We start from the raw sequence: 27,922 nt of genomic DNA on the forward strand, positions 1-27,922 counted from the left end.
ATACGCGGCAGGTAAGTGGTAGGGATCATCCACTTGACAGGTATGAACCTTGCCCTGTCATATTGGAACTGCCGGGCCGAAGTAACCCTGGGATTCATTCCCCTTGGGATGACGGTAATTGCCAATTAGGCGGCATATACTCTGTACAGTAAAGACAGACACTTCTTTTCTGTCCAACTGCGTACCGCTGATGTCTATTGTCCTCTCTACATATAAAGAGGCATGTAGCTTGCCATGTGATCGTTTCTCTCTGCGTTTTTGCACTAATCCTAAGTCGAAGATGCTGACCCGACAAAGCGTCCGCATCAAAAGAAAAATGCGTTTGGAACGAGACCATTCATCTACTTCCAGCCGGTTGCTACAAGCTTCATACCGATGGATACGGAGTACATCCTCGGAAGCCCATGGAATACGCTGCCTGCTTTTTTACTCGCTTCCTATCGGAAAGGTTCCAAAGTCTTGATAGACGTTCCCCCCTGTCTGTTGGGTAGCTTAGTGGATGCGCAGAATCCTCTGGGCTCATGAACCCTGAACACTCAAGGCTCCACTGACATGGCATCGAGATGTCAAAAGGCCCCCCAGGTTCGGTCCTTCAGCGAGCATGGTTACTATCTTGCCTTTCTTCACCGGGTTTTACGTATTTAATGTCGCGACCCGGTGGGCCAAGATGGCGATCGTCTTCCTTTCATAAGCCCCGTGCCCGGATTATCTGTGCCGAATGCCCACTCCCCTGCATTGCGTCCCCCATGTCACTTGACTACCCTGGAATCCCGTTCCCTCGAAAAGCGCCCAAGCTGTTACTGGAGCGAGTCCTCTTCTGTATCTGATGGTACAGCATTCAGCTGTGGAGAGAAGCTTCCGATCTATCAGCAGATGATGCCGAATCGCAATCATTGTGATGTTGTGGCGAATGGTGATGGCACTGGAACTTCAGCTGACATGTTCAAATTAAGATAGACTGCGAAATACATCACTCATGTTCTCATATGGCCTAAATAACCCGCAGCACTCGGCACAGGGTTTCTATGTACAGTCGGGAGACAAACAGCTCGCTGCCAAGGCCTGCCAGCATCTCAAACTACTACCTACTACACGGAAGAACAATCGACCCGTACAAAGTGTCACCACGATTCTCGATGGCCCAGTTAGGCGCTGATTAGCCACTCTTACCGCTCTTGAAGAACTTTGAAGGAGGAGGTGCGCCAACATAGACCGTCAGCTTATCAGGAGCCCCCGAAGCCAACGTTCCCGAAGCATTCTCGTTGCCATCTGGGTTGACGTCGTCATAAGGGAATGCGTAGCCTCGCCCATCAACCTCGAACTTGTGAACCAGACGGCTGTAGTGGTTGGTGGGACCAACTTTGTAGTACTTGGATCGGCTCACGCCAGGCTGAACGTCGCCGCCGGGAATCAGCAAGGTAGACCGGACAAAGGCAGCACACAGACGGGGAACAACAGCCTTGTGGATGTCATTGTCCCCAGCCTGGATGGCAAAGGGTCCGCTGTTGCAGCCCCAGATGTCATTAGCAGACGGCTTGCTGTAGCCACGGTTGTCACCGTCGCAGTAGAGCTTGTCGCCCTTGACATGGCACTTGACCTTGCCAGCAGCGGTCTGCGTGTTGATGGTCAGAGCAGACTTGGTGTAATGTTGCCAGACTTTGTCGACGTAGGGTGTCCAGTAATGCTGGAAGGCGGCTGGCTTGATGGCGCCGTAGTCGCCTGGTGCCAGGGCGCGGATAGGAGTTCCATGAGAGTTGGTAATGCACGTTGAAGCCCAAGGGAATCCGTCCTTGTGCGTCTGCTGGGCCAACGCTTGGCAGATCTCCTTGAGAGCGTAGGAGTGAAGGCCTCGTGTGATCTGGGTGCCGCTACCATCCTTGACACTCAAGGTCATGCTGAGGATCATGCCCACGAAGTCAACGTAGCTGATGTTGGCATACACAGACTTTCCTTCGGTGTACGAAACTTCGACAAAGCCCCAGTTGACACCTGCACTGGGATCCTTGAGGTTTGCCGGAGACGGCTGCACCAAGCCGTCGCCAGTGGGGATCTTGACGATGAAGAAAGGGAGAGTGCCTTCGGCGAAATAGATGCGAGCAGACGTAAGGACAATGGGTACCGTTATTGTGATGGACTTGCCTTTAGCAGGCAGAGGGATCTTGACGGCGTCGCTGACGGGAACGGGGGTGCTGGAGCCTCCGGAGCTGGGATACAGGAGACTGCCGTCGCCCTTGATGAAGACGACCCTGTTCTCAGAGTCTAGGCCGGAAATGTAAGCATTGACGTGACCGCCGCCAAAGCTGTTGACGAGTTTGATCGGGAGATGTCCAGGCTTTGGCTGAGCTTGGTTGGCGAACTTATTTGCATCGCTCGTTGCTGGGCTATGGTATGTCCCGTTGAGGGTGTTGTTCGCCGTGAGTGTGATGTCGTGGACGTCTCCAGGGCTGGCGACGGAGAAGGGCGTTGCCGCTCTTGAAATGAGCGAAGGGGCCGCCGATACCGCGCCGATGAGGGCAGTCAGGATAGTGAAAGTACGCATGATGGTGTCTGCGTACAATCAGACAAGGGATATGTTGTAGTCGTCGTACAAGCCGAATCAGCAGTCCAAGTTAGAAGCCGAGGGCCTCCTCTATCAGCCTTGGGGAATCTATCCTGATGCTGAGGCATCCCAAATAGTCTCATGTCTATGTCACCGCCAATGTATATATACACATTGGCAACACGCAATACGTATCGCCGCTCTCGAACTTGAGTCTTACTGAATCTCAACATCTCAAGCCAGATATCGGACCGAACTTCGAAGCACGGGGATGGTGAGCTCCGCAGCGCCGCGCATTGTTCCTTGAGAGGAGCTTGCACCATAACCGCTCACAATGTTGGGCCTGAATCCTTTGGCTAGTGGTCTGTTCTGCCGTCCGAGCTGTTCCTAAGGCCAAGTTTCAGCAGCTAATCAATCAGTACGATGTCGCAATAGGCGTTATCTCGAAGTGAATCTTGTGATCTATTCGAGAGAGATATCCATTTACTACTATAGGCATAAAGCGATAGTTCATAGGCATGAACGATATAAAGTAGACAGATCGACAGGCAGCTGGGGCGAGCTCTCTTGAAGTCACTACGTGTAGCGACTATAGTTCGATTGATCAGTGATATCCTATCAGAAACGTTACGGCAGTTGACGGGACGTAGTTTTGAAAATTAAGCAAATAAGCTGCTTAACGCCATCGCCTCTCAGATAGATTCTACTAGATATTCTCCTACGGCTGAGATCGGAGATTTGAGGTTACTCTCCTGGGCTTCGGTGAAGTCGTGCGGCCACACCATGGGCCAACAGCTCGAGCTAAATAAAGCACAAGGCACTGCACCCCACACTTTTGACCAGGAATTCATGCACAACAGCCATTGACAAGCTGGGCGCTGCAACGGTGACAGATTGAGGAGGCGGGGAATCGGTCGATTAATCGAAGAAACCCCACAGAGGATGAGACGAGCGACCTCGACTTCTGGGGTTGTCTACAGAGGCACATTCAGAAGCTGACCCACGAACCTGCGATTCTACCAGAGCTGCTGGTCCGTAAGCACATTACTTGAATATCTTCACATGTTCTCATGTTACAGATGTGATGAAAGGCTGGTGGTTTGGCGTTTGATAAAACGCTGGACTTACTGCATGACCAGTCATTTCATGAGGCGCATGCAGGTTGCGTTGGGTCGTCTTCAGTTCAGGCCTGATGGCCGATGTCGTTATCTATAACGGGACTTTGCAGGTTGCATGCATGTGTCGTGATAGTTCAAAGCTTCAACGACATGCACCAGAGGCAATTGTCAGTGGCTACCAGGTGATGCACGTGGTGAGTACAGCAAGAGTAGCCTCAACATCGACCATGATCATGGAACCCAGATGTGCTTGAATATTTGTGTATGTAGCTGTAAACCCACACAAAACAAATAGACGCTTCCAATTGGTATGACCCTTGAATTTCCCCATAGGTCACAAGTATACCCCTGAAAAGCTCCTTCGAAGAATACCTGGGGAAGTGGATTTGAACAATATCCACTGGGGAGACATTCAAGAGGCATATTGTAACTAGCAGGAATCCGTGCCACAGGCCCGTGAGGCCCGGACCTGATGGCGCGATGCTCGTTTTATTATCGCTTCTCACAAAACGAAGTCAAAATACCTCACCGAGCATCGCCCGTGCGCGCTATGGGTGCAAATGCAGAAGATGGCATCTTCACGTAACAGATTAATTTACTTATACCTATAGAGTAATGCAATAGCTAACGTTCAGCTCAATGAGACTTCAATCACAGCTATAAGGCTTCGTGTTTAGGGGCTACAGGCTGCAAAAGCATATAGGCGTTCTCACAGAGGTGAAGCGGTCCGGCCAAGTTGCAGGCAATCGTACAAGATGTCCCAATCCATCTAGTAAAAGTATTCCCCTCGGCTGAATAGGAAAGTGGCCGATTCAAATCACACCTATAGTGGAGAGAATACAGGGACGGCGACAAATGAACCATCATGTCCCCAGTTCCCCATCTGAGCTAAACCGGAGCTTGACCAACATGTGTCCGGTGCATTGGTCATTGACCAGGGGTGAGTAATGATATGGCCGAGTTGTTAGGATGGAAGGCGAAGCCTGATAGTTGGGCATAAGTTGCAAAGGCTATGTACTCCATGGATATTTACACAATGTAATATGAACGCGCGCAGCAAGCACTACTTCATTCAGATAAGTACGAGATGCTGGCTTATTGATTTGGGCGAGGCCACCGCATTTGCCCGAAGTCACCACTATGCCTCTCCTGCCAACAGTGTAGTAGCATCGGTCTTGGTAAGAGTGAGGTGTGCAGTAACATCACAATGATCGATAATGCAGCTTCCGTTCAGTCGATAGGTGTCCATGATCTTCATTGGAGGAGTAATAGTCCCATAGTGGCGCACGAAACCAGTGTTGTGGACAAAGGGTTGGTGAACAGTGGTCGTTTTGGTCTTTGGGTTCTTGGAGAGGGCTGCGATGGCAGCGCCTCGGCCCTGGCCAATGGAAGGATTGTGCTGGATGTAGTCGGCCCAGACGTAGTCATTGAAGAGAACTTGAGTTGCACTCCGGTTTATAGATGCCTGTTGTAACGCTGGCCCTTTATATGAACTGGCTTACCTTACTGACTCTACCATATAGCAAAGCTCAGGAAACAACTCCAACTCTTATGGTTAAATACGCTGGTTCCAATGAATGACTCAGACCACTCAATGCTGACAGGGGAGGGTCCATCAATCCATCAATGATCGAGTCTTTGTGGGTGCTAAAAGGGCATTTGGCCTGACAGCTACCATTGCCTTCTTTCTTTATGTCGCATTCTTCTGGGTTCAGAGTGCTATATTGTGCTGTAGGACTAGACAACTGGCAACTGTCACCTTTATGACTGGTGGGCGCAATCCTATACTTGATCTGTGAGAGCGTCTGCATAGTAAGCCATGAGTAACAGTGTTACCTGAGACCTACATTGAGTTACCACCAATGTTTCAAAGGCTCATTTCGGGATAATGGCTGCCTAAGAGCTTCGTCCCGAGATTATCTCGAGATCTCGGTTTCACCTATGCGGATGCAGTCATTACTGACTGAGAAAAGCTGGCACATTCTCAGCCCGAGTATGAACAGACCGAACCAATCTTCCAACTCGACAAGATTGCCATTGTGGAAATATGTCTCCCGTGGTCGAAAGAAATATCACCTCAACGACGAGAGAAGTACAATAGCTGATAGAGGACCTTGAACAGTGTGATGATGCCTGCACAATGACGAAGCATTAGTTCTAGGTCAGGCAGGACACAAATTGCAGATGGAGGTACGTCTGTGCTACATACTAGGTAAAGTCCCAATAAGCGAGGATACACGAATATAGTAGTGAGACTCCAAGTGATCCTATGAGTACCTAACAACATCACCACCTTTCGAAACACGTTGGCGAAATTTACTTCTTGAAACTCTCATGCATCCCTTCTTGGATCTTTTTAATCTGCCACCTCTCAGGATACTGCTCTGCCTCCTGCCCGGCAGGAAACAATGAACCTTTCATGGCCATGGAGAGAAGGCCTACCATCCCCTTATTGGTGTAGAAGCCGCTTTGCTTGAGTGAATCCTTGGTGGTGTCATTGAATATCAGCAACATCATGATTGAGAGAGAGGCGATGCCTGCAGCCAGAGCTGTGGCAACGGACGAGCCCGACACGGTTCCCTTCTTGATGTCGTCGCCCATGTATGAAGGCCCATAGGTAGGTATATCCTCTCCCGGCACGGGGATAATGACGCCTCCCTTATCAGATGCCGGCATGAAGTTACCATATTTGTCAGTTGCCGACACCCGCACTGTTCCGTCGTAGCCCGCTGGATAGACTGGTCCAGACCAGGAGCCCTTGTCGGCAGTGGAGCAAAAGACTAGGATATTCTTTTTGGTGGCTGCTTCGATAGCTTTCCTGAGTTCTTCAAATTCGCCTTTGATGACCCAACTGATGGAGATGACGTCGACACTGTGTTCGATAGCCCAGTGCACAGCTTGAGCCGCGTCTTCGGGCAGGATATCTCTACGGCCTTTGCCAACGCGGGCAATGTAGAGCCTGCACCAAGGATTTGCCGCCACTATCAAGGATGCCATCTGTGTTCCATGGGGATCGGATACCATCCACCACGGGAGAATCCGATCAGCGCTCTCAACGTCGGCTTTGACATAGGAGACACCTCGTTCAATGGCGTTCCGTATTCTGAAGCGGAATTTATCCGTTCCATTATCGATTATGGCAACCTTGATGAGCTTCAATGATTCATTTCTGTTTGAGTCTGAAGCTTGAAGGCTCTGAAACTTTTCGGCGTATTCGGTGTTCTTTAGTTGGCTGAGAAAAGAATGGCAAGCATTGAGTTTCTGAATCAACTCGAGCCTGAAAACATATCAGCTGATGCTGGCTAAGCAAGCAAGGAGTATAGGCTGCGCACTGTTCAATCTCGTCTGAGCCCCGGGAGGTGAATTGAAGAGCGGGGAAATCCCACTTTCCATGAGTGTTCACCTTGTACGAAAATTGCAAACCAGGAGCTGCGCGCTCTTTCTTCTCCTTCAACGCCTCCAAACGGCGTGATGCATAAACCTTGTATTCCTCGACCCAATCCTCGTGTCTTTTTTGAGCATCCGTAGGTTGCTAATAGACATATTGGCTTTAGAAAGGCTCCTTGACATCTGGGAAACCGTAATAAAGTGCTTCGAAACTTACATTGATGGAATTTGACGCCATGATCTCAATCGTAACACTTCTTAACTAATGCTTGAAAGTTAGTCTTGTTCGTCTTGCCATGGTGCTATGTGAATGACTCACACCTGGCAGCCTCCCAATTCCCTCATCACTAACCCAGTGGTACAGGACGCTGTAGTTGCCCGTCGAATAGAGTGTAATATCTGTAAAGATATCTCTATGCGGAGATCTGACAAGTATATCGAGGTTGATGTCCAGCTTGCGCCAGTCAAACTTCTCTATTTCGAATAGATTGAGTATGGCATCGAAGACAAGTTCATCGCTCATCGGCAAGGTGGTATTGTCGGGAATGTTCAATGACCTTATTCGTCTTACCGCACCCTTTTTCTGCAGCCATTTGAACAGATCAGCCACTCCATCGTGAGGATTGGGCTTTTTGTACATGTTTAGATCAGGCAAAAACACCGATACCAAACATTCCTCAAAAAGGAGCCCATTCGCTGTATGCGCTGTTGATGTGAGCTCAGCGACAAACTTTTTAAAATCGTGGGAGGATTGGTTGAAGTCCGACATATCCAGACATAGCTCCTTTTCTGTCCATGAGATCAGCACCGTGTCAGTGTCCATGTTGCTCAGTCGCCCTTGCAGTATTATACACTAACCTTGTCCTGTATTGTCCGCCATATCAGTCTTCATCCCTTAGATAGGTTATCATGGGTATCTTGTCTTTCTCACCTTGCGTTCCGTATAATGCTCTTTTCAGTAGGGTGATATCGGTAATCGAGCCAAAGATTTTTGCTCTAACGGCTTCTCGACATTCCCGGAACAGTTTATCTTTGTCCGGTACCGTTGCGGCTTTGCTAGCAAGGCTTTCGAGCAGATATTTGTATGGCGAAAGGCCTGTCTCCTTGACAGCCGTCCACAGCTTCCCCATTTTCTCCTTTCCAAGCCACTCTCCCATAATGGTTACCACTGCCATCGGATTCGCCTGGTTTCCTATCTGGCTTGAAGCTATGTTATCGCTCAGTGATCGCATCAGGAGATGAAGAGGAGTATTTCCCGATCTATCTTTCATCAAGAAGATGGATTCGATCGGTTGCTGCTCCGCATCCTTGGAGGAAGTTTTTTGCAAACTCTTCCGAAGTCTCTCGAGATCTCTTTCGACGAGGATGCATAGCTTTACCATTTCACTGACGCAGGCAAGATTTTTGTGGATGGCCGACTGTAGACAGGTAAAATTATGACATTCCTCATCTCTGGTCCTGAACGCGACAACAATCGCGACGTCGAGATCTGACACTTCTTGCGACACTCTTTGCTTTGCACGAAGTAAGCAATTCAAGAAATGGTGGTTTTTCGTCTGTATCGCTTCGTGAATGGGCGGCCTTTGGAACTCATCATTGTTCCTGTAGTGTAAGTAGTTGCAAACGTCTTCAAGCTTGGCTTGAAAAATCGTCCTGAAGTTCATATCCATAGTCGCCTCATCAGTCTTCAAGCGAGCCAAATACCGGAGTACAGCCTCCTGCGGACTGATTTTCAGGTCCTTGCAGATGATTGCGACTGTTTTTTTCGTTGTGTCTTTGCCATCCGATGTTTGTGCCATGTCAATTAGCGTGTTTGTTCTAGTGAGCGTCATCTTGCCCAAAGTTTCGTAGGACTTCGTGTTCAATCCAGAGGTCATTTTGCTGTCATGCCCATTGTAGTTACGGCCCTGTGATAACATGCTTCTGGGCTTTCCGGGACAGGCTGAACAAGGCAGATACCAGGGGAACTTTCTTTACGGGTTGTTGAAATCGACATCTGGTATAAGGGGAAAGTTGAGAAACGCCGAGAAACTCCTCTCTGAAGGAGCAGGGTTACGTAGTCTGTGACTTTCATACCACCAAAAGGTATGTGACTCCACCCATTCACACAATCTCAGCCGCCCTCATTACAGTCCGTGTAGGAGGCCGCGGGGAGGTGTGGCTAACATCCATGTCGGATAGTGCGAGAACAGCGCACAGCAACGAGGGGCAAGTGTGGCATGGACTGGTGCGAGTAACTCATCCTTCAGCTGCCAAGAAACAATCCATATTGCTACAATCCTTGTTTTCGTATTCCGCGAAATCCTCTCGGCCTCCAATAATACTTCAAGAGATTTCCAACGTGGTGTGAACCCCCACTGTGGAGATAAGGTGCCCAGTGGCTGCCGTGAAAAGACAGAAGTAGCGTTCAAGTACTTGCTAGGTATCTACCTATGCTGCAATACCGACTCTATCAGGCTCTCCAGAAATCGAAGGCACTGTATAGGTGTGCCACTCCAGAGGATTCGTGCAGAATACCTAGCAACCGGTGGTTCCATCACGTAGAGTCTTTGACTCTCCTCTGTCATACCAACTTGGCATGTGGTGGGGGGGGGCACAAAGATGCATTTCCTTAGTAGCTCAACGTTCGGCCTTGCCACCCAATTCTTCTCTGAAATTGGCAACTCAGATACACATATCGATGAATGATGTTGGATCAGAAGCGAACTACCTGAGCCATGGCCTTGTCGGTGTATGCTATTTCGAGTAGTTTTTCAACCTCTTCTGCCTCATCCAGGTGCAACTGGGCTAAATCTCGATAGAGGGATGCCATCATTCGGTGTCTAACAGCCCTAGAATTCTGAATAGCAAGAAGTGACCGGTTTTGTTGTTGCGAGAGGCTGTCATCACGCTCGATATGACTCGAGATTGGTAACGGCTGGCCGACGCGGATTTGCTTATGCCCTAGCGCCTCTGTAGATGGCATCGGCTGAGCAGCAAGGTCATCAACGCCTTGGTCAGAATTGATGCGCGCCGTTCCAGTGTTCCTTGCTTGAGAGGTTTCTACAGCTGGTGATCCGGACGTTCTTTGGCTGAGCCCGTATCCAGCTGGCTCGGGGGCATGTGACTCTGAGCCTGTCAGAATGTCTTCCATGACAACACTGTTAGCTGCAAATCGAGTCAGCCGCGAGCTCGGCCATCTTAAGAAGTCTCGAAGAGATATTATTTGGACAGTATAATTGCGGATGACACTCACAGCTATGGTCCAGAAACAGTTTTCGAGTTCCTTTCTCAGGCATGTGAAGATACGCGAGACTCTTTAGAATTTGATTCGAGGCTGCTTGCAGGTTAGTTTTGTCCACCCCCGGCGGACTAGTCTCCCTATTTGAAGTTGCTGGCCCAAAGGGTCCGATTCGAAGACTGTTGTGCAAGCGATTCTTCCAGGAGACAAGGTCTCTGGCACGAAACCCGACCTCGGCTTCCGTGAGAACAGAGATGTAGAAGTTGGACCCTGGACATCTCTTGACGATCAGCGCAATCGCAAGACTGTCACCAATTCCTTCATCTTGCGAAGCTGGCTCCAGAGTGAATTTGACTGTTGTGTCTATTCCTGGGTAAAGGCCATGGGACTCGGCTGACAACTTGAGGAGGCGTCGCTGATCAAATTGCTTCTCTACCTCGCTCGTGTGTGAAATGGTCGACTCCAGAGCAGTTGGAGGTTTGACACTGAGACCAGTTTCGAGAGTGCGTGATTGTGTGATGTGCGTGATCTTCTCCTGAAAGTACTCGTCCCCATCGGCTGCCGGTTCGAAAGCCGCAAGAGATGGAGGATCCCCGTTGAAATCTCCATCTGGGGGGCCCTCTAGCTTTAACGTGACTGAAAAGGATTTGAACATCCGCTTTGTGGAATCAGTCTTTGGCGTCACCTTCAAGACGAGAAGACTTCCATCATCTTCCACTCCGTTGTCAAGACTTCCATGAACCTCTTCCAAGCGACGAATCGAGGCAGAATATCCTTTCCCAACTGTTCCTCCGAAGTTGTGTTTGACTGTACTTTTAACTTCTCCTTGGGAATGCTCATCTTGATCAAGATCAATGTCGACAGATTCGTCCTCAAGGCCATAAGCGGCCAGGTTTTCATCATCGTATAGGAATGCCATGTTGCTAACCGTCCAGACAGAAGGAAGTGAAGGCGAGTCAGTTCTTTCAAACAGCTTCTGTGAAGACGGTAGAACAAAGCTCCTCCCTCGGATAATGTACAAAAGTGCCACATATGAAGCAATAACACGAGTATGCCATCGGTCTATACAGTGCAGAAATGGCAACGTTGTACTTTCTATAACCCGGGTACACTGCACCGTTGAATACTTGGTACCAGCCAAATCTTCGCATTCCATATCAGCCGTAAGCATATCGGGACCGAGCGTCGCAACAACCATTCCTTCGGTCCGATTCAAAGCCAGCTGAACTGTAGACAATAATTATGCTTTCGCATGAAGATGTTTTGAATGTGACACTTGCGGACCAATTGCGCATTGGTCGAGTTTGTCCGCTTCTTGCCTCAGATCCCACAATATACTGTGTGCGTCGACCTCGGGTTGCATACATGTAGATTACAACACCTACTTTCCACTTTGTCTAGCCGCTCACTGTTGTCCACGTATTCGTTTGATATTACCTTGCATCACATGAAGCCATAGATGGGGAGTTGTTGTGTATCCCTCACATATATGTGCATTGTGCTGATGCAATATTAGTGGTTGCCTTGCAATATCAATGGGCGCCTTGCAACGCCCTGTGGGGGTTTGGATAATGTAATGAATTTTTATCAGTGAAATTATTGCAGGAGATAGGGGGCCTTCGGTGTAGTCCAACTTCTGTGTGCAGTTACAAACGAAGATTTACCAATGATTATCTATCCTGGAACACTGTTCTCGCAACAAATATTACGAAGACGGAAAGAAAGCAGTGCGCACCCGGATTTTCCCAAACTGGCTTTTCGTCTCGCGTTCGTTATCAAAACAGCTTCCATAGGCAGGGTGATTGATAACCGATGGGTCATTGGTGCCCTCAAGGAAAGTTCTTTTGCCCCTTTTGATTGGGAGGAAATTTGCAAGTAACGATGATGAAGCCTCTCGTCCGCCGATGTTGACATTGATCCATGCGGCTCATGCAGCCAAAGCTCGCAATCACACGATTGTGGGCGGGGTTGCCATTGCAATTGGAGATGGTGTGGCCCAGTGGCCCTTTTGCGTTCGGGGCTGATTGATACCCACGAATGATGAAGAGCGTTTACGCCTTTGTATGACATTCGCCTTCCTAGCTGGACACCAACTTATGGGAAATGATTGGAAATGGTGGAGATATTCCAGTACATCACAATTGAGGTATCGGAATCGCAGATTATTAGGAACAGCGCACGAGACGGATGTCATACTAATTGGGACATCAAGCCCTTGGGCACCAGCTGCGCGGGTATGAATATGATAATTTATCGTGAAAGATACATTGAAACGAGAATCGTCACTGTGAAATTTCTTTTATCTGGGAAGCTGTTATTGCTTGTTCCATCACCCTATGCGTGCAAACTGCCTCTGGGTCCGCAAGATAGCCACCCTTCGATAGCAAACAGGCACGCACGAGGCACAGTATATCAAGCTGCCTACGCTTGCTTCATCTGACACATCAGTTGTAGCACACCGGCTGAAGCTGGCTCTTCTTTTCGGATTGCCACGAGTCGCCCGTCACGTTCAAATAGCGCCAGAAGAATATAAATACGGAAGACAGAGAAGAGAGGTGGTAAAAGAACGGGAGATCAAGTTAACGACGCAGGCAAACGATAACGAAGTACAATCTGCGCCCATCTCTGTCGATCTGCGCCCATCTCTGTCGAGTAAAACAACATGGACAATGGTGGGCTAGATCTAGGTTCACAAGACCCATTGAGAGCTTTACGACTCAAGAATCGCAAATTCTAGTATGAGAATCATCTAAGACTGCAATTTACGGCAAATAAAGAAGCTCTAATAGCGTATGCTAACTTTGCTCCGCACAGCGTCGTTACTGTTCATGGCATCGACAACAGGCATACCAGCCAGATCTTCCAAAATGCAGATCGAAAGCAGAGTGAGACGTTGGAGCAGTTTGTTCAGGAATCCTACGGCGTACATCGAACCATCAACTTCGAATACAAACCGCAGCCTTCCTTTGAAATTCTTTCTACTGGGATTCATGATGCGGCAACGAGGCTATTGAACGAATTAAAGCCCGGCGTTGAAGCGAGAGACGTGGGTGGTCAATGCCGGAATCATAAGAAGCCTATCAGAATGACTGAGCATGATTTCAGATCCCATCAATCGTGTTTATTGGACATGACTTGGGAGGATTGATTGTAAAGCAGGTACTGTAACAATCCCAGAATGTCGCCCTTCGGAAGATGTGCTCATTTAGCTAGGCCCTACTGATTGCCCTCGAAGATGAAGAATATTCTTCAATCGCCCAGAAAGCAACTGTTCTAGTGAGTACCTGACTTGCCCTTTGTGAACTTTCTTAACAGATTTCCTTTACAAGTGTCACTAATATGCCACGACTTCTTAGGTCTTTATTGACACCCCTCATCAGGCAACAAGCCTTGAGTCATGGGAGAGTATCGCAGCGAAACTTATTCTCAAAGGACCATATCCTTCCACTGGTGCTTTCTCTGCCATAATCGAAAAATCAGCCCCGGTGTTAAAAGACATAAGCCATCGTTTTCGAACAATATCTGGCTTATACAGCATCATCAGTCATTACAACGATTGCGGCATATCATCACAAACATTGGTCTGTCGTATCCTCCCTTGTTCTGGCCTTTCAACATGCATCGATTAGTCTGACCTTGCCAATCTTTTGACTTGTAGGCGTTTCGCAAGGAATCCATGGTCATGGGCTCTTCGACGTTGAAGAGTGATCAAGTTGACTATGAATTCAAACTTGCCCTAGAGACCGAGTTCACACTCAGAGTCCTAGAAGAGAAGGGAAATTTTGTTCAGCTGACTGAAACAACAATGGCGAAGACTCTCCGTCAGTCTCCATTATCTAAATTCTCAAATTAAATTGTCCGTCATCTGCTAACTTCCTACCAGCTATTAAACCATCGTATCTCAACTGTCTAGATACGCTATCGAAGCTTTGCCGGCAACCGTCCCCTGCTACGAATGCCACAACAATTACACTCTTGGACCAAGTGTTCAGCAACGAAATGTTCGAAAAATGGAAAGGGTGCAACAATCAACTTCTATGGCTGCACATTCCCGAAGGATCGAATATTGCTTCATCGGAGTGCCTGCTGCGACCGGAGGCTCGCCAGGCATTTTCCCAAGCCAGCGTCATAGAATTCTCTTTTCATCCTCTCAAGGAGACCTATTATTCCGTCCCCACCATGCTAGCATCTCTCAGTCGCCAGTTATTGATGCTGCAGCCTTTTTTGTTCAAACGCGTGGAAACCTTTTATGAGGGCGTTTCTCTCAACTCATCTTTAAGAGCTGATCAGTTGTGGGCTTTCTTCCGGTCGTTACTGGACTGCCCGGGACGGAAGGACGTTGTGTGCTTCATTCACGGCATCAACCAGTATGATGGTCATCAAAAGGGCCTCTTGACGAAACTACTTGGGCTACATAAACCTCCTGAGTGGACAAACAACTTCAAGGTGGTTGTATCCAGCCCAAAAGCTCCCGATGAGAGTTTCCAAGATAGTTCAGTCGTCGTTATGAACGTGGGGTTGAACCAGAGCAAAGAAACGACAGGCCAGGACGCAAGAGACAAAGCATCATTTCTCAGGAATGAAGTATCCAAACTGATTCAGGAGAGGCCCGAGTTCTCAAGCTTCAGGGAGACGATCGAAAGAAAATTCACAGATTCGCAAACTGGAGAGCATATTTCTCTTATCTTCGAGCTCCTCCGTGCCCATCGCGTCCCGTTCCTGCATGACGACATAGAGGCTGAGTTGACGTCTCTCCCCTGCTCCCTTGAAGAAGCCTTCGAATATTTCATACGAAAAATCCCCCCGGATCGATTATCTTGGTCTAACAGTCTGCTGTCTTGGGTTCTTTTTGCTCGCCGCCCACTCAAAGTCTCGGAGCTCGCGGTCGCGGCAGCTCTTCACGAGATAGATCGCGATGGACATGGCGATGAAGATAACGAAGGAAATCACGGGGAGAATCACACCGGACATGACGATGGAGATCACGATGGAGATTCCCCATCCATGGTGTCTTTGAAGAGTAAGATACCAACGAACCTTACTCTGGACCTCTGGCGCATACTAGGAAATCTAGTTGTTGTTCGAGACGGAGAGGTAACTCTCTTCCATGACCTTTTCCGCCGTTATCTTTCTGAATCGACCGAAAATGGTTCGCATATCTCTCTGCATGATGACATGGCGCTTGCGGAGAGGTGCATTGAGTATCTGGTCCTCGTTAGCAAAGACGGTCCTCAACATGAGGAATGCGTCGACGAGTACAGTCTTTTTCCGTACGCCAAAGAGTATTGGGCTCGGCATTATAATATGGGTGGACAAGAAATATCACCAAAGCTCCGCAACATGGCGCTTGAATTCCTCAAAAATGAGTGGCCCCGTTCAAAAGAAACAAGCATGAATGTTTTCCCTTACGAGAATGCTCTTCTCAATGCTATGGCATTGCACTGCACCGATCTTGTAACCCTCCTGTTGGAACAAGACTCGAACGCTATTACGAACATGAACGAAGCGTTGGCCCTGGCCATTGAGATTGGGAATGAAGCCATAGTGGATGCGTTGATACACCATGCTGCTCTTCATAAGAAAGCTGTTCTGGGCGGCTCTTCAACCGGAGAAGCATTGAACTCGCAGACTCCAGGGGCTGCAGTCCCAGTACCCTTGCTACACACGGCAGCTGCTTCTGGCCATTGTGGCATCTTTTCTAGGCTGCTTGCTGCTGGATCTGATAAAGACGCCAAGGATGATCATGGAAGGACAGCACTTCATTTTGCTAGCCAATTCGGCCATATTGGGGTGCTACAACAGCTACGCAACCAAGGAGCAATGATTGACAGCCAAGATAGCGAAGGCTCAACGCCACTCCATCTAGCTTGCAAGTGGCAACAGCGGGATGCTGTCAAGGAGCTCCTCGGCGGCGGGGCTAAGATAAGCGCCAGGGATTCAGGGGGAAAGACTGCTCTACACCTGGCAGCAGAAGCAGGCTGTGAAGACATTGCGGGTGTCATTCTGGACCACGCGATGGCTGAGGGCATCCACGATGCTGTCACAAGCACGGATAATAGCTCTTCAACACCACTACATCTCGCGGCTCGCTATGGTCACGACAAGGTGGTCGACCTAATTCTCTACGAAGCATTCCAATCACCCACTATTACCATACTGCCAGATAAGACAAAGAGCACTCCTCTCCATCTAGCTGTTACTGGGGGACATTACAATGTCGTCAAGAGACTGATTGATCCAATCAAAGCCAGCCCGATGCGGCAGGATTTCCAGTTACGCGGCGATTTCGAATCGAGCATCGAAAAGTGTGACGCAGAGGGGATGTTGCCGATTCACTTGGCTGTGTTGAGCGAAGACGCATCCATTGTTCAAGAGATATGCAACGAGCACATCAGGAGGAATAGGCCAATTGATACGTTTGACGAACATTCGAAAAACGCTCTGCACGTGGCAGCAAGCAGCGGGTCTGTTGACATCGTCCGCACTCTGCTTGGAACTGGGGCTGCGCCTGACATTACAGATGCCAATTATCAGACACCCCTTCTACTAGCTTGTGGAAAGGGTTTCGATGATATTGTGAAGCTTCTCTTGAGAGCTGGAGCGAACCCGATGCACACAGACGATCGGAACCGGTCTGCGCTCCACGAAGCTGTCGCGGGAGGGACCCCCAACACGATCGAGACTCTGCTAGAAGTATCTCAACTCTTGGCTACTGAGGATGAGCTTCTTTCCATGAGGGACAATGATGGCAATACGCCGTTTCATGTGGCGGCCCAACGCGGTGAAGTGGCAATCATGAAGGCTCTGTTGAACAATGGAAAGCATCTACGATTCCTCGGGATTCGCGACATATGGGGCCAAAATCCACTGTATCTGGCGTCGACAGCCGGCAATTTGAAGATGGTCGAATTTATCATCGAACAAGTCAAAGAGAATACGTTGGGAGGCATTTCCGATGACTCGGCCGGTTTCCCTTTGATAAAGGCACTTCTCGAAGTGATACCGCCCTTGAACGATGATGACTCTTCCGCCGAATCGAGCCTGTTCTCGGACATACTGAAAGTTCTGAGCACGGTACAAAATGTCGACAGATGGAGTGAAAGCGAACACAAGACAATCCTGTTCCTCGCAGTAGAGAAAGGAATGAAGGAAACTGTGGAGAGTATCATCGACGTATCAAAGGCACATCAGTACGATGAGACTATAGAAGAAGCCCTCGCTCTTGCCGCTGAGACAGGCCGAGCCGACATTGTCAAGTGGCTTGTACAGTCAGATGAGAACAAAGAAAAGCATTATCGTCGGCTAGCCATCACGACCGCCGCCAAATACGGGAAGCTTGGAGTTCTCGAAAGCCTCGTTACACCCGAAGGACCCAAACTTGCCAACGAGACTTTCAAAGACGCTTTGGTCAAAGCAGCCGAGTACGGGCATACTACGTCTATTCGATTCCTGTTGAACAATGGCGATGCACTCACACCCGCAGGAGAGTTGAGCGAGGCTCTGGAAAAGGCGATTGATTCAGAATCTGATGAGATAGTGGCGTTGCTGCTGGACTCTGGAGCAGGACTACCCGACTCCTGGACCTCTGAATCCGCTCCCCTTCACCGGGCAGTTGAGCGGGGAGACCAGAAACTCTGTCGACTTCTACTACAGGCCAGGCACTCGTTTTTGAATGAGACAAACAGCGATGGCCGCACGGCTCTTTTTGTAGCATCCTGGCACGGCCAACTGTCCCTTGTCGATATCCTCCTGAGAGAGTTCAAAGCCGATCCCGAGATAGAAGATGACATGGGGTGGAGAGCCTTGCATGCTGCCTACGACAATTCTTCCATCACGCGCTATCTCATTGATGCGAATGTGGAAATCAATGCCAAAGAGGCAATGGGCAAAACAGCCCTCCACATAGCTCTGGAGAGGGGCTACAACAATACAGCTGAAGAACTTCTCAACGGTGGCGCCAAACCACTTGCCGCAGATGCATCTGGTAGCACTCCGATACATATTGCAGCAAGCGAAGGAGTGAATCTCGACTTGTTCAGACGTTTACTCAAAGATACTCAAAGGGCAGGCGATCTGAGAAATGCCGACAACGAAACCCCTCTCATGCTCGCCATCACGGCAAAGCAACGCGACCTTGTGTCGGAACTAGTCAAAGAGGGCCATGCCGACATTTACCAAAAAGATGAAGCAGGCCGTACTCTGCTTTGCACTGCTATACAATTGCAATGCACCGAGGTGGTAAAATACCTATTCGAGCAATCCTTTTTCGAACTTGGGTCATCGAATACCCCGGATGAGCTGCTCAAACAACTGATAGCAGAGCAACCGAACAGGGAGCTGCTTATTACACTGCTTACGAGCAAGATGAGTAGTGATTTCACAAAAGACACCTTATTCAATCTTGCCATGCTTCAAGAAGACAGCGAGATCATCAAACTTGTAAAGTCTACTCAGGATCTCGGAGACAGATTCGACGACCACGGATGGTCTTTGGCCTGGTTGGAGTATGCACTCCTCCCTATCGCAGAACGTTCAAGCACACAGATTCAAACAGTGGGCTCCGTGTATCAGTTCTCAAAGCCCTCAAGATGGGTAGAGTCGGGTACATCGGGCACTTTACGTTTAACTGGCAGTGACGGCTTAGTTGTGTCATACATCGATCTTCGAGATTGGCGCTCAGGATATCTTTTCCGCGCTTCGAGGAGATATCCACCATACCTGATACTGGCAGATCACCCCATACCGCCTATGGGTAAATACAGTTTTCAAATGGAAATTGTGGATGAAGGAGAAGACTGGTAAGGTTATTTACAGAGCACACAAGCGGCACCGCTCGCCCTTGGCTGCGAGTAACTCTTCTTGTTCGTCGCTTACGCATTCATTATATAGCATCATCGGTATAGGCTTCGGTACCAGCCTGACACCCCGGAATCAAATGCCTGGCTGGGATGATATTTCATGGGGTTACCACAGCGATGACGGTAAAGCTTTCCACGAAGGGGATGCCCCGGATGGCAAACCATACTCCGTGACATATGGGACGGGCGACGTGATAGCCTGCCATATTGACCAATCAAAGGGCAACGCATACTTTACAAAGAACGGGCAGAATCTCGGTGCGTACCTTTAAATCGGACAGCAAGCCCTCACACCTAGTTACTGACAGGACGTCATAGGTATTGCGTTTGAGAATATCACGGGGCGTATCTTTCCGATCGTTGGTATGCGAAGCCCCGGCGCATCGGTTAAGACCAAGTTTACATAGGTTCACGTGAGTAGTGCTGAGGGAGAAATGAATAAGCGTTTTCAGTGCAGAATCAGAAGTCTGTTAAGATATATTTGAAGCTGGCTGCGTCTGTAAGAGGACTTTGAAGCCGGCCACTGGGCAAGTAGATGACTACATCCTTAATCACAGGGATCTCCAGATGGCCTCGGGACGATATCATAGGCGATCGTCTTCCTCAAGGAGCTCCTCAGACATTGGTGGGAAGTATGCGAGCCTCGGACACACAATCCAGAGCACCATCGCCTACCACATAATGCCTCTGGTAACCGAAGATAGGGCCGTGCACATAACGACACTCTTTGAACCCTGCTGAGAGAAGCATGCATTGTGATGGACTCCCAGATCTGGTCCATCTTGCATGTAAAAGCCCCCGCGCGGACCGCAGTGGGCCGAGAATGGCGGGGACCATTCATGATGCTATTCACGGCCCTCACGGCAGATGTCCCTGGTTAGAATCCGTCGGTTCGCTGCCCCGGCTCCGTGATTATCGAAATAATCTCTGGCTTTTGATTGAAAGTCTTTGCGAACTGTAGCATCGTGCCCATCTCGCTCATGCGCGGGAACTTGCCGGTAGTTGTGATGCCCATCTCGGCCCTCGGGGCTCCACAAGCTCTAGCGTATAAGCTGACGACCTCGGATCTCGATGCCGACGGCAATAATCATTGGCTAGTTGTTGATGAAGAGAGTGAGTGGCAGATCAGAAGCCGGGGACGACAGCCGACTTTGGCTTGCCCGAATCCCAAGGCAATGGAAGAGCATGTACCTACCTACATAAAGCATGTACTAGGTCATCTTACACGAGCTGCTGTTCTCAACGCAACAAAGACGCCGGAAAAACATTTCCTCAAAACCTTGGTGATTTATGCTTCGAGCCGAGGCCAAAGACGGGTAGATTGTAGTACCAATCAGATACCTGTTGCCCTTGGGCATTGGTTGGGTATACCTACATTTACGGTGTATTTAAGACTAGATTAATGTCTTCGGTAGGTAGATGCTCTGTAGCAACCCTCGACATTCTTCGGCTCGTAGCTGCGCCAGATGCTCACAGCTTCAACGTCCGAATCATCTTCTTTCGTCTGACGTCTTTGCAACAGTCTCCTCTCCATCAACCGCATCCTTCTGTGACAGCATGGGCGACAACAGCACATCTGACATCGGTCATGCAGCCTTGTACCATCTGGAGAGGTTCAAGAGAAGCCTGGACGCCCTCGACGGCAAGCCAACATGGGAACTCGCCGACACCGCAGACTTTGACTGCATGCACTACCTGGGCGACGCCGCCCTGGAGAAAGCAGCCGAGGCATTGGACTTGAAGCCTGGTCAAGCCGTCGTCGACATCGGCTCGGGCTTCAGTGCCACCGGTCGCTACTTGAACAAGCACTATGGTGTCGATGTCACGGGAGTCGAGCTTCAGCCCGAAATCCATCAGCTCGCCGAGCTGATTACTCAACGAAATGGCCTCTCTGAGCACGTACGATCAGTCAACGCCGACTTTGCCACACTCTGCCTCGATGCTCCTGTAGACCACGTCATCTCGTTTCTGTGCATTTTGCACATCGCCGACAGAGATACCTTGTTCAGCAAGGCAGCCAGTGCCCTCAAGACAGGAGGCAAGATGTACATTGAGGATTACTTCGCCCGGACAACGCTCAGCAAAGACGTCAGCGATAAGCTGCGCAACATCGCGTCCTGCCCATACCTACCGAGCCGCGATCGATACATTTCCGACCTGGCAAAGGCAGGGTTCAAGGACATTCAGTTTGAGGATATGACGGAGGAGTGGGCCAAGTTTGTGCATGAGCGGGCAGTGAGCAACAGGCAAAGGGGGACTACCGCGGCACCGCTTACTTTGTTCTACGATACTATTGATGCATTGTTTGCTGGCGGCGAGCTGGGTGGTGCGCGCATTACCGCCACCAAGGCATAAACATTTGGAAATAACTCAGTCTGTCTCCTTCGATCAGATCACAAGATCGTACTTGATATGAGGAATCTTTTCATCTGTACTGGTCGAGCGGCGCCTTTGATGCTACTTGCTGAGGCCTCAAACAAGGCCCACGTTTCTGGAGGCTTGCCTAGCCGTGCTGGATAACAGCTCGAAGGCGTTGGCATCACTGGACTATGAGGTTGTAACCATGATCTAGTGTTCCAAGTGCCGAGGAAATGATGACGGTATGTTTACCGATGATGGTTAAGCCCCCCGGCCCCAGTAACAAAGTGAACAGTTACCTAGGGATGGAGACGTTGCGGCAAACTGAGAGGGGCCTCAAGCAGATCAGATCCGGCCTTGCGGTGCTGACATTGGGCCGCGATTGCTGTTGGGTGTCCCGACGGCGCGAGACTTCTAGCACATCTTGTCCTGACCCGAGCTGAGTTAACGCACAACGATGGCAATTGGAGTTCCACAGCTGAGCCGAAACAAAGAGTCGATCGTGCCTTTGGACCTGCAGCTGAAAAGCTCTGGCAAATTCCGCGCTTGGCGGTTGCCTGTCGTCATACGGAACCGCTTGACTTGCAATGTAGGCACCTTTGGGTGGACAGCTGCTGCATCGACAAATCAAACAGCATTAAGCTGTCGGAGGCCATCAACTCAATGTTCCGTTGGTACAGAAATGCTGCTCGGTGTCATGTATACTTCTCGGATGTTTCAATCGCCAATTATGATCATAATAGCGATTCGCCGCCACAATCCCGATGCGAAATAGATTTTCGGAATAGCAGGCAAGTATAGCTGCTTTGGTGTGTTATTGTCGTGTGCTTCGGTTATAGGTACTTTAGACCGATGTTGACTGCTTACTTCGCACCCGTTTCTAGATGGTTCACTCGCGGTTGGACTCTTCAAGAGCTCCTTGCCCCACAAACGGTCGAGTTCTTTACCAAGGAAGGCTGGAAGCTTGGCGACAAGGGACTCTTAGCTCAGGTAATTCACGAGACAACGGGCATAGCGATCCCGGCTCTTCTTGGTCAACCTCTCTCTACCTTTCCCAGTGAGGAAAGACTGGGAAGGGCCGAGACAAGATCAACCACACGCGAAGAAGACTGGGCGTATTTCTCTTGGGCATAGTCGGCGTCTTCATGCCCCTTATATACTGCGAGGGGATACAGAATGCCACGCGCCGGCTTAAGACCGAGATCGAGGAATTACTGATTCGAGAAGACGTCTCTCATCGTCGAAGAAGTGAGCAGAGCCGAGGCCCACAAACCAGCATTGCTAATATACGTATCCATACTCACAGCACCTGGTATAACAGTTGCGAACGAGGTCGATGAACTTGGGGAATCAATCGAGCTTCCTCACTCAGCCTGGCGCCGAAGTCGTCAAGAGTCTCTCCATCGTCTATCACAAACGAGACGATGAAGAATGCGACCCTCACACTTTCGACCGCAGTGCCAAAAGCGAAGATGCACTCGGACGTAGGGCCTCTAGCGATGTTTGTAAAGTGACATGCACATAATGCCATCAAGTCGGTTCACGTTGTCACCTCGTTTCTTTTAAACAGTCTTGCTGATGACGCTACAGGGCCAGGCCTAGGCACGAAAGATTATCAGGTTTCCTCCCGACGACTCGGGGCCCAAGGCGAATCGTCAAAAGCAGGTGCGAGACGCGGACCCGGGACTCAAGTGCTACATGGCGCTTGATCATCCGGTTCGAGGCTGTGTCAAAGTATGCCTCTGTCTTTAAGCACTCAGCCACCAAGTGATGCCACAGACTAACGTAACCGAGACTTGATCGATATAATGCACTAGGTTCTTAACGGCAATAGCCTTGAAGCGAGAAAGAAGACCAGGCTCATATCAAAGTACCTTAAAAGGTTCTATCGGTGTAACTGTAGATCACGGAGCAAGGCTCAGCCATGGCTGGGCAATAAGGTTTAGTGACGAAAGCCGATCAACTAAGAACCTTGAGTTACAAAAGGCGGCTGTGGTCCTACTTGAGGCTGGATCGCTACTTAATTCTCTGAACATCGAAGAGAATCCTTCGCGTTACAGTTCTCATCGCATTACAGCTACTTCGCCTAGGTCTTTCCAGCCTCCAATCATCAGTTCCAACAGAACTCATGAATAACCTCTTTATTGTCATGGCTACTGTCATGCTGGCACCAATATTGGGATTGCTGGAGTACCTGCGGAGACGCCGTCAGGAACGCCTTACTTCTCGAGGTCAGCCAGCCCAGCCGAGTCAGCCCATCCTGCATAACGCTCCTGGCCATGATGGCGATTCTATCCAGACGATGCCGCCGTCATATCAACAAGTGACTACAGTACCCGAAGACACCATCTTTCACGCGACATCGCATCTTCCATGCGTCTGTGGGCCTCTCCAGGGCTGTTGCCGCAAGCATAACTCAATACGTTCGCCGAATCGCCGTCTTCGCGACCATCCATGCGTCTCTCACCGATCTAAGCAATCTAGAGCATCGACAGAATTCTCTTTGAGAATGGCAGAAACTGGAGATCTCAAAGCCGAGGATTCGCTGGTTGGCTTGCAATCGTCCCTCACGCTCGTGCCTATCCATTCTATCATGGCCTACCATCTCTCCATGCATCACCTAGCTTGCATCCGGGGCCAACTGAGTCCTGGCACGAAAAGAGCCTTTATTCCAGAATTATCCTTTGAAGATAGATGCACCTCTGAAAGAGGCACGGACTACAGCTGGTCCAGCGAGATCTACTTTGATGACGGCGGCTTTTTGCAAAAGCAGGAAATGCACTGTTACCAAAGCCGCGGGGATGACAATCGACCGGAATCCTTCACTGCCTGCCCCCATCAGAGTTTGACCATCTCTACCCCGAGATTCGCGATTCAAAATGGCATGGTCGAGGTATCAGCACATATTACGAACTACCCTCCGCGGTGTACGTCCCATGAAAGCGAAAAATGGAGTAACTTTCATGGACAATATGCTCAGGTCGTTAGTTGCACAATATGCCACTCAGACGCTGAGTGTATATTGGAGCTTCACGATCGTAGTTTACACATCAGATACACGTGTTACAAAGATCTTGGCCCAGGAGTGGATTTACAGAATTCTAAATGGCTTGCTGTGCTCACGAGCCTAGGCAGCCCCCAGAGAAAAGGACACGAGTTAGATGTGTATGAGCGAGTGTGGAATACGGCCAATAGCTTGCGGCGATGTGGTCTCTATAAAGTCACCCACCAGACGCCAAAAGGAGTATTCAATGTAGGTAAATGGTCCTATTAATTATAGAGCGAAATGGGGAGTTGATATTATCCGATACAAATGATTGACCTTCTCACGAAAAGGCGTTACGTTTGTCCTGCCTCGTCCCCCAACCCATGGCTTTGACATTACGAGCCCAAGGAATCTTCTTCTTCTCTACTGATGCAGTTGCCTTCTCGTGTTTTTGGTATATGGCCTATTCAGGCATTGCCCATGGATCTCTAGATGTAAAAAAATGCTATATCAATTGGTGGCGCCGACCGTTCTATACCTAGTAACAGACTCTGCTGCTATCTCTATAACGCTTCAGAGCTGTTGCTTTTCTTACCAAGACTCAAGGTGGAACAGTGACCGACCGATCTTCTTCCATTGTACCATTGGCTGTACTCTGGATATATAAACTGATACACGAATTCCAGCTTCAATTGTTCTGAGTGTCCATATCTCAAAATCAACCCATATGTCCAAATGACGATATGTGACTTCCAGAATACGCCTTTTCCTTCTCTTGTTTAACAAACCTAATTGACATCTTGCATTCAGGGGAAAAAAGGCAGATTCAGCGGCTTGTGGTTGCGGGACTTGGCATGAAGATCTTCCAGACACACATGACCAACTTGACGCTATGTAATCCCCGAGCAGTCTAATGACGATGATCTCATTTTGGAACACTAAATGAGCTTCTACGAGTGTATAGTACTCTTGGGAAGACCTAAACCGAAGACACTTTGCCAGGGGTAGCAGGTCTCCCGAGTCCCCTCATTTCCTCCGACGGTAGTTTTCTATTTGGACCACCTATCCTATGTTTCGAAGCAGCACTACTCCGGAAACATGGCGGCTATTACAATCTTCTTTGCTACTGTGACGGCCCTGCCTGAGGCGGCCTGTAGGAACAACAGTTGATTCCTGCCGACGATCGTTCTTATTGTTGAACAGAAGAGGAGCAATAACGCAGTCAATTATTGTGATGATGTATGAAGCTAAGTTGTGATGTAACGCTAGCAGCAGTGGCGACCTTTTATAGGTACGCCTATCCGGGACCTTCCGGCACCACCAGTAATACCTTCCTTCTCAACACTTATAAGCTGCTGTGGCCTGTAGTCGTAGGGTTTATAAATGCGGATGGACAGGGCAGCTGAGCAAGATCGTCACAAGCTAATAGGTTAGAGCTGGATTTCTGATCTGGACTCTGTTAACAATGGGTCTCTTAGCTATCTAAGGAGCGATATGAAGGAGACTTATATATCCAGTTGATTCTGTGAAGCTTGCTTGAGCCCACTTCCTGCAAGTGAGCCATCTTTAGACGAGATGAATAGCTCGGTAGAGTATCTTGTAAGAGGTTAATTTGCGACCCAAAATAGTAACTACACTATCAAGTATGAGTTGAGAGATCGCCTGGGCTTAAACTCGGCCGACTGCAAGCAGCTTGAATAAGAGCCATTAATTTCCTTACAGGCAGGTTGGTTTCAGGTTTATAAAATCAAAGAAATCCGTTACTTTCAACCGAGCCGCCTGGGCTCAACCGGCGTCTTGATTGGTGAAAACCGCTTACGTAATCAAGCTGGCCCGGTTAGCTCAATCGGTAGAGCGTGAGACTCTTAATCGAGAACACGTTCTGATGCAATCTCAAGGTTGCGGGTTCGACCCCCGCATCGGGCTCTTCCTATAAAAAGTCACCGGTTGAGATTAGGCGGTTCTTTTTTTTTTTTTTTTTTTTGATCCTTTTAGAGCATCCTATCTCGTTGCAAACAAGAGTTTCTTTTTTTATACGCTCTCTTTCATCCGTTTATATACAGACGCCGACGTCTTATATACATTTGGAACTCTCTCCTGTCACCTCATTTTTACTGGCATGATGACCACCACTCGCTCGAAGCGACGCACTTGTAGGGGGCCACACACTGCGTAGGACCCGTGTAACCGTCACCGCCGCACTATCCAACCTTCATTAGCTTTCAAGTTTACTTGCAAGCTCATATGATATGGAAAGACTCACCTGGCCCCATTGGGGAACCGAACCGCTTCCCGGGTTTGACGGGGTAGAGCTGGCAGGCGGAGGAACGTTGGTAGTAGTGGTGGAAGGAGGCGGGCTGGATCCTCCTCCACAAGCAGTGCCAGTGAGAAGGATGTTCTTCGCCTCCTGGGCGTAGTTGCATCCGTTGTTGACGTTGGAATCCGAGTAGCCGGCGTCCCAGAGCATGATGCCGCCGAAGAAGGGGCTGGACTTGACGCTGTTGACGATGCCGGCCAGCTGCTCAGGCGTCGCGTAGTACTTTGCACCACCAGCATTGCCATTGGCACCTAGGGTGGAAGCGGGAGCACCGACGAAGAGCTTCGCGTTCTTGGAAGGGGTCGTGGAGATGAACGTGACCCAGTCGTTGAAGTTGAAAGGGGCGTCACCGGGGAGACCGAGGGAGCACACTGGGTTGTTGTTGTAGAACTGCACCCATAGGTAGTCGAACTGAGAGCTGCTGATGATCTCGCCCATGTTGGGCTCGGGGATGGGGCACTGGGGCGCACCCGTGATGTAGTACGTGTTCTTTGGGTCGCTGGCAAAGTTGGACCGCAGCGTCGAGATCAAGTACTGGTAGTACTCGCTGCCGGCGTTGAGCTCAATGTCAAAGTCGAAGCCGTTGACAAAGACGTTGCCAAACGGCCTCTGGACGGTGGTGTTGCCCGAGTTGCCGTATGCGTTCCAGAGGTACTGGCCGATGGCCACGGCCTGGGACTGCGACTGCAGAGAGTACGAGCTGGCGGCGCCGCCCAGAGAGAGGATGACCTTGATGCCGGCGGCCTGGCATGTGGCAATGGAAGAGGCGAGGTCGTCGCAGAGCTGGGGGGCTCCGTTTGTGCCGACATAGCACGAGTTGCCCATGTTTCCGGAGGGGATGTTGCCGGTCGCGCCATAGATGTCCAGGAATGAGAGGATGACAATGTCGATTCCGGAGCTGGCCGTGCAGTACGTGGAGAGGTTGTCGTTTTCGTTGTTGGTGGCGCCCCAGTACACGGCGTTTTGGCCGCCGGGAGCTTGACGGGTCTTGAGGGTTTGCGAGGGAGCGGCGGCTGCAATGGTCGTGAGACCGAGGGCAGCAAGGATAGTGCGTGACAGCATGTTTGATGATTTAAATGACAAAAGTATAATATATACAGAGAAGAATAGCCGCCACAGTTATGAAAACCCAAAGGAAG

At 49.6% G+C, this 27,922-nt stretch overlaps 8 protein-coding genes across 8 annotated transcripts; 3 read left to right on the forward strand and 5 right to left on the reverse strand.

Moving 5' to 3' along the window:
* Positions 1-1,156: 1,156 nt before the first annotated feature.
* On the reverse strand, positions 1,157-2,539 carry CCMA1212_006893 (uncharacterized protein; the record flags this gene model as incomplete). Its single annotated transcript, XM_073704084.1, has 1 exon — positions 1,157-2,539. The coding sequence occupies one exon, from the start codon at positions 2,537-2,539 to the stop codon at positions 1,157-1,159; it is 1,383 nt and encodes a 460-aa protein (XP_073557249.1).
* A 2,372-nt stretch (positions 2,540-4,911) lies between these two features.
* Positions 4,912-5,085, reverse strand: CCMA1212_006894 (uncharacterized protein; the record flags this gene model as incomplete). The annotated part of the gene is made up of 1 exon (XM_073704085.1): positions 4,912-5,085. One exon carries the CDS (start codon positions 5,083-5,085, stop codon positions 4,912-4,914), a length of 174 nt encoding a protein of 57 aa, XP_073557244.1.
* Positions 5,086-5,973: 888 nt separating this feature from the next.
* Positions 5,974-8,921, reverse strand: CCMA1212_006895 (uncharacterized protein; the record flags this gene model as incomplete). Its single annotated transcript, XM_073704086.1, has 5 exons — positions 5,974-6,934; positions 6,990-7,189; positions 7,262-7,306; positions 7,364-7,833; positions 7,976-8,921. 5 exons carry the CDS (start codon positions 8,919-8,921, stop codon positions 5,974-5,976), a joined length of 2,622 nt encoding a protein of 873 aa, XP_073557243.1.
* Positions 8,922-9,739: 818 nt separating this feature from the next.
* Positions 9,740-11,183, reverse strand: CCMA1212_006896 (uncharacterized protein; the record flags this gene model as incomplete). Its single annotated transcript, XM_073704087.1, has 2 exons — positions 9,740-10,191; positions 10,280-11,183. The coding sequence occupies 2 exons, from the start codon at positions 11,181-11,183 to the stop codon at positions 9,740-9,742; spliced, it is 1,356 nt and encodes a 451-aa protein (XP_073557246.1).
* A 4,443-nt stretch (positions 11,184-15,626) lies between these two features.
* On the forward strand, positions 15,627-18,900 carry CCMA1212_006897 (Serine/threonine-protein phosphatase 6 regulatory ankyrin repeat subunit A; the record flags this gene model as incomplete). Its single annotated transcript, XM_073704088.1, is given in 4 exon segments — positions 15,627-15,630; positions 15,648-16,156; positions 16,370-18,768; positions 18,792-18,900. The coding sequence occupies 4 exon segments, from the start codon at positions 15,627-15,629 to the stop codon at positions 18,898-18,900; spliced, it is 3,021 nt and encodes a 1,006-aa protein (XP_073557245.1).
* Positions 18,901-20,679: 1,779 nt separating this feature from the next.
* CCMA1212_006898 (uncharacterized protein) lies at positions 20,680-21,477 on the forward strand (the record flags this gene model as incomplete). The annotated part of the gene is made up of 1 exon (XM_073704089.1): positions 20,680-21,477. One exon carries the CDS (start codon positions 20,680-20,682, stop codon positions 21,475-21,477), a length of 798 nt encoding a protein of 265 aa, XP_073557242.1.
* Positions 21,478-23,782: 2,305 nt separating this feature from the next.
* On the forward strand, positions 23,783-24,754 carry CCMA1212_006899 (uncharacterized protein; the record flags this gene model as incomplete). Its single annotated transcript, XM_073704090.1, has 1 exon — positions 23,783-24,754. One exon carries the CDS (start codon positions 23,783-23,785, stop codon positions 24,752-24,754), a length of 972 nt encoding a protein of 323 aa, XP_073557241.1.
* Positions 24,755-26,577: 1,823 nt separating this feature from the next.
* CCMA1212_006901 (Endochitinase 2) lies at positions 26,578-27,845 on the reverse strand (the record flags this gene model as incomplete). The annotated part of the gene is made up of 2 exons (XM_073704091.1): positions 26,578-26,667; positions 26,730-27,845. The coding sequence occupies 2 exons, from the start codon at positions 27,843-27,845 to the stop codon at positions 26,578-26,580; spliced, it is 1,206 nt and encodes a 401-aa protein (XP_073557424.1).
* Between the last annotated feature and the right edge of the window lie 77 nt (positions 27,846-27,922).

This window comes from Trichoderma ghanense, assembly GCF_004382785.1.
Source record: "Trichoderma ghanense strain CCMA-1212 chromosome Unknown scaffold_8, whole genome shotgun sequence".
Taxonomy (NCBI): Eukaryota; Fungi; Ascomycota; class Sordariomycetes; order Hypocreales; family Hypocreaceae; genus Trichoderma; species Trichoderma ghanense.